This window comes from Citrus clementina, unplaced genomic scaffold (genome assembly GCF_000493195.1).
Source record: "Citrus clementina cultivar Clemenules unplaced genomic scaffold, Citrus_clementina_v1.0 scaffold_9, whole genome shotgun sequence".
NCBI lineage: Eukaryota > Viridiplantae > Streptophyta > Magnoliopsida > Sapindales > Rutaceae > Citrus > Citrus x clementina.
In genome coordinates, this window is record NW_006261964.1 from 18,109,910 (window position 1) to 18,115,177 (window position 5,268).

The 5,268-nt window shown below is 32.3% G+C and overlaps 1 protein-coding gene, 1 non-coding gene and 1 pseudogene across 2 annotated transcripts; all 3 read left to right on the plus strand.

Annotated features, from left to right (window-relative positions):
* The window catches only part of LOC112099481, a 22,601-nt pseudogene extending 22,364 nt beyond the window's left edge, over positions 1 to 237 (plus strand).
* A 328-nt stretch (positions 238 to 565) lies between these two features.
* LOC112099497 (cytokinin riboside 5'-monophosphate phosphoribohydrolase LOG8-like) lies at positions 566 to 1,241 on the plus strand. Its single transcript, XM_024186863.1, has 3 exons — positions 566 to 841; positions 953 to 983; positions 1,126 to 1,241. Exons 1-3 carry the CDS (start codon positions 566 to 568, stop codon positions 1,239 to 1,241), a joined length of 423 nt encoding a protein of 140 aa, XP_024042631.1.
* Positions 1,242 to 4,627: 3,386 nt separating this feature from the next.
* LOC112101577 lies at positions 4,628 to 4,734 on the plus strand. Its single transcript, XR_002907608.1, has one exon. It is a non-coding gene; the product is annotated as a small nucleolar RNA R71 (small nucleolar RNA).
* The last annotated feature ends 534 nt before the right edge of the window (positions 4,735 to 5,268 follow it).

Below are 5,268 nucleotides of genomic sequence, written 5' to 3' on the forward strand. Positions count from 1 at the left end.
TGGCATGAGTAAAGAATCGTTGGATGATATCTTACGATCTCTTGAGATGCATCGAAGCAAAATTGTGCAACGTGAGATTTATAATTTGTGGATACTATTGCAAAAACAAAGTACACAGTTTAGTCTTGGGAATCTAACTCAAAAAGACCCTGTTTGCCAGTTTATAAGAAAACTGGATGGGAAGTCGATCTTCGACCCATAGAGGGCGTTCAAGCCGTTACTGGACGTAAAACCAGAGGAAGATGTGAGCCACAATCACAACTACCAGTAAATATCCTTTCACTTCACTGTTTTTTACTTTACTGTTATTTTATCATTTGCATTATTGCATTTAGCGAAGTGATTTTGTATTTAATAAATATTTGTTTTCTTTTACTGTTTGCTTTTTCTAATCATTATTTTCTTTTTACTGTTTGTTTTTGAATTATTGAGCCACGAGCTTTACTCATCATTTGACAAATATGCCAACCCATTTACAGCTGTTTCTCATTATTTATGTCACCAAGATCTTTAAATATGAGCTCGTTTTTCAAACACTCACAACTTGTTTTTGAAAATTAGTCCAATGGCAACATCTTCGAGCAAACAATTCAAAAACATTTGTGTGCTTTCTGGGTTTCACAATGGAAAGTACAAAGAGTTCGTTCAGGCAGGTGAAGATCTTGGTCGTGTCATAGCAGAGAGGAAACTGCATCTTGTATATGGAGGAGGTGAACGAGGGTTTTCAAGACTTGTCTTAGAAGCTGTTTTTACTAGAGGAAGCCAAGTACTAGGCATTATTCCAAAAGCCATGAAACCGCTAGTGTGCATGTCTGGCCCACCAATTGGAGAAGAATTAGTGGTATCAAGTATGCAAGAGAGAATATATGAAATGATGAATCATGTTGATGCTTTTATTTTCTTGCCAGGAGATCTTGCAACCTTTGAGGCACTAATTACATTTGTATCTTAGGCCCACTTGAACATTCATCAAAAACCCATCGGTTTGTTAAATGTTAATAATTTTTATGACGGCTTGCTAACTTTTATTAACCATGCAATAAAGAATCATTTTGTTCCATATTCTGTAAAAAAAACTCTCTATTTCTGCTTCTACTGCTAATGAGTTACTTGATCTTTTACAAGCTTATACAGCAGAGCCAGATCCAAAGACTTTTGCACTGAATTGGTCGACTGATGATGGTAGCGGTAACAGTAGCAGTAATAAGAAGTGCGATTTAGATTTAACTCTCCGTTTGTAAATATTTTCTGTTGTAGTGTTCATGTGCTGTCTTCTAAACTCTTTCTCTTTCCTTTTAAAACATTGAGGACAATGTCTTTTTCAGGTTGGGGGGAGGGAATAGTTGATAATTGTGGAATGTCTTAGTCCTGGTGATGTGTTTACAAAAAAAAACAAAAAAATAAAAAAAAATTTTCTGTAAAGACTAACTTAGGACAAATTTGAGTTGAAGATGACAGTATATAGAGAATGTAGTACCTCTAGAAATGCATCTTTTTAATCTTAAGGGTGTTGTTAAAAAAAATTGACTTTTTCTTCATCTTTGTTATCCGCTTTTAAGCTTTTGCATCAAGTTCAGGTGAGATCTCCTCTTCGTTTTTCTTTTATTATTCTCTTTTATTATTATTATTATTATTTTTTTGTATATTTGTAAAATTATAAAATGTTAAGATAATGTTTAGATTAGGTTGTGGGGTGGGGATAATTGACGTATGTTTTTAAATATGTGTGTTGTTTTTCTCTTTTCTTTTTTCTTTTCTTTGTTAAAAAAAACAAAAAAAAAATATTTTTGTTTTTGTCTAGGATGGCCGTGTAAAGAGTCACGACTTTTGAGACGCATCCTAATAGTCTTGTTGTATTATATTTTGATTTTGAGATTCATAGTAAATTGTTTTTGTTCCATTTTCTTTGAATTACCCGAATTTGTGAACTCTCCACTTGGTTATTAAGTTATTTAATTGTTTACTCATTTAACAGGTATTGTTGAATCATTCTTCACACACACATTATGACACATACTAGTGGGTTGTAAGTTAAAATTTTACAGCATTTAGTTCTTTTGATTTATTAAGAATAGTATCTAAGGTAGTAGAAAGTGTATATTGCAAAAAAAAAATATATTTTTAATTTTGTTATATCTAGAAACCCCAGTAATTAAGTCCGTAGGGGTGTTTCAACACCTAGTGCCCTAAGGTCAACTGGTCTGGGAGTCACTGGCCTAAAGCTCGATACATGGGTAATAGATATATTGTTTGTTTATTAGAAACTCGAGTAATTACGTCCGTAGGGGTGCTTCACCACCTAGTGCCCTAAGGCCAACTGGTCTGGGAGTCACTGATCTAAAGATCGCTACACGGGTTAGAAATGTAATATTTAAAATATATATATATATATATGTGAATAATCTATTGCCTAAAGATATAATTTCTAATGAATTTTGGAACGAAAATGATGTTTTTCTTTTAATGAAGCCCCATAAGTATTGTGTTAATTACTTGAGCACAAAAGAAGGTTTGATCATATTCTGAATAATGAGTGAACATCAATGTGGTAAAGAAATTTGGGAGAGTTCATTTATTTGGTAATTTAGAGGATAGATGAGAAACTATTAACTTGCATGTGAATTTTATAAATCTTAATTTAATATAACGCTTTAATTGCTAGAGGGTTAGCAATAAGCTGGTTGGGGGGTGTGATTAGTATTAAAAATTATTTAATTATCAAGCGATAATATGTTATTTTATGCTTATGTTATAATTTATATTTCTGTTTATGTAATATATTATGAATTATTAATTATGTTTTAAATATATTTAATTTTATGTATTTTTATGTGTTTATTAGGAAAAATATTAATTTCACGTACTTCGAGGCTCCAAACAGATAAACGGAGGTCAAATTTGGATTCCGGAGGTCCTAAAACCATAAGATAATCAAGATCGGCTTAAAATTGGGCTTGTGTAAAAAAAATTGACTTTTCCTATTGACCGAGCACTGATTGGATTAACATGCCAAATCTCAACCGTTCTTTGGGCAAATCGGACGAGTCAAACGATGCCACGTGTGATGTTGACTTTTGAAGTTTGACCAGTCATTGGATCTTGATCTAAAGGTTGTGAGGAGCACATGCATGAAGCTTATGATGGACCGCAAAGTACTGGATTATGAATTTATTTTTCTATAAATAGAGCCTCATTTTTTTGTTTTTAATAATCTCTCTACAACTCTTTTCTTCTCAAATTCTATCCATCTCCTTGTAATCTTGATTTCCAGGTGTGTTTTTAATATTTTGTATAATTATTTTTATAAATAAAATTAGTTTTATTTCCAATTTTAGTTGTTTTTATTTCTTTTAATTATAAGTAATTCAATTTTACTACTTTTTATTTTAATTATGCTTAACTAAATAATATTAGTTAGGGGAAGGTGAAACTCTTAGGAAATAAATATGATTTAAGCAAATTCTATTTTTAATTTTATAAATTAAATTATTTTCTATTTAATTTTATACATATTTTATATTTTAAAATTTTGATTTATTGTAAACAAACAAATGAATTTGGCACAATAAATTCTTAATATCTTAATATAAGGTATGGTAAAATGGTATTTTGACTTATTGTCGACAAATTAAATTTTGGCACAATAAATACTTAATCCATCATAAAATTAAAGGGAAAATAATAATAATTTATATAATTAATCTTTTGGGCAATAAATGTAAAAAAAGGGCAAAAAGAATTTATTAAGTTTTATTTACTTCTAAGAGTGGATCCATAACCCTAACTAGTTTAATTTCATAGTTTCATTTAAATTAAGTTGTTTATATTTAAGTTTTAATTTCAATTTTTAGTTAAAATAAAGTAAACTAATTAAATCTTTTCTCTGTGGATCGACTTTGGACTCACCGAGTTATAATACAATAAGACAGTCTTATACTTGAGAGTTAAAAATTACTTTTAAGTTGTGTAATTTCTCAAAGACATAGCTTGACTCTGCATAATTGCTTCATTCTTTGCAATGTACTCCTTGATTAATACTTCCAATGAAGTGATTGGATCCTGACTGATATGCTTTTGCCCTTGACTTTGTTAATGAAAACCAGGTGGTTGTGGTTCTGTGTTTCTACTTGGTCCATTCAATGCTGGAGCATTTCGATTCTGATTGCTCCATGAGAAATTTGGGTGTTGTTTTCAGCCTGGGTTGTAAGTATTTGCATATGGGTTGTTCTGAGGTTGTCGATTGAAGTTACCCACATAATTTACTGAGGCTGGATTTCCAGGGCAATTATCAAAATCATGATCTTCACCACAGTAGACACAAGAAAGTTCAGTAACTTGCTTTACTGTTGCTGGAACAGCTGTCATGGCTTTTACCATGTTAGTCAATGAAGTTACTTGAGCTGATAAGGCTGTAATTGCATTAATGCTATGGACCCCTGCTGATCCTCTTGTTATTGGTTGCCTAGCTGAAGGCCACTGGTAGTTATTATTGGCAATTCTCTCCAAAATCTCATAAGCTTCAGTGTAGGATTTGGATAACAGAGCTCCATTTGCTAAAGCATCCACCATTAACCTTGTACTCGGATTCAACTCATTGTAGAAAGTTTCCAATTGAATGCAACAAGGAATACCATGATGAGGACACCTTCTGAGCAATTCCTTGAACCTTTCCCAAGCCTCTTACAAACTCTCATCTTCAATTTGATGGAAGAAGGTAATCTCATTTCGTAATTTCGCATTCTTTGTTGGTGGGAAATATTTCATTAGGAATTTATCAGCCAATTCATTCCATGTAGTGATGGAATCAGATGGTAATGAATTTAACCATGCTCTTGCTCGATCCCTTAAGGAATAAGGAAAAAGCCTCAGCCTTAAGGCATCTTGCGTTGCTCCCGCAATTTTGAAAGCATCACTTACTTCCAAGAATAATTTAAGATGGAGATGAGGATCTTCATTTGGCAATTCATTGAATTGCCCAACTGTTTGCAACATTTGAAACATCATTAGTTTTAACTCAAAGTTGGCAGCATCTATTTCAGGTCTGATAATGCCATGATGGACGACTTGAGGAGTTAGCACAACATAATCTCGTATAGCTCTGTCTCTGTCGTCTGCCATGTAAAAAATATTGTTATTTCCTGGCTGTCTCCCGTTAGCATATTCATTCTGCTCTTCTTGAATGTTGGCTGGTTGTAAAGGTCCGTGAGGGTTCAAATTTCCCTCATCTTGTAAGTTATTCATGCCTGAAGTAGTCTTTGAATTTCTTTG

What these genes read in the sequence shown, in the direction of transcription:
- LOC112099497 (XM_024186863.1), top strand. Translation starts at nt 566, where the DNA reads ATGGCAACATCTTCGAGCAAACAATTCAAAAACATTTGTGTGCTTTCT. An exon ending in CAATTGGAGAAGAATTAGTG is followed by an intron (nt 842 to 952) that starts GTATCAAGTATG and finishes TTTGTATCTTAG; the next exon opens with GCCCACTTGAACATTCATCA. An exon ending in CATTCATCAAAAACCCATCG is followed by an intron (nt 984 to 1,125) that starts GTTTGTTAAATG and finishes ATCTTTTACAAG; the next exon opens with CTTATACAGCAGAGCCAGAT.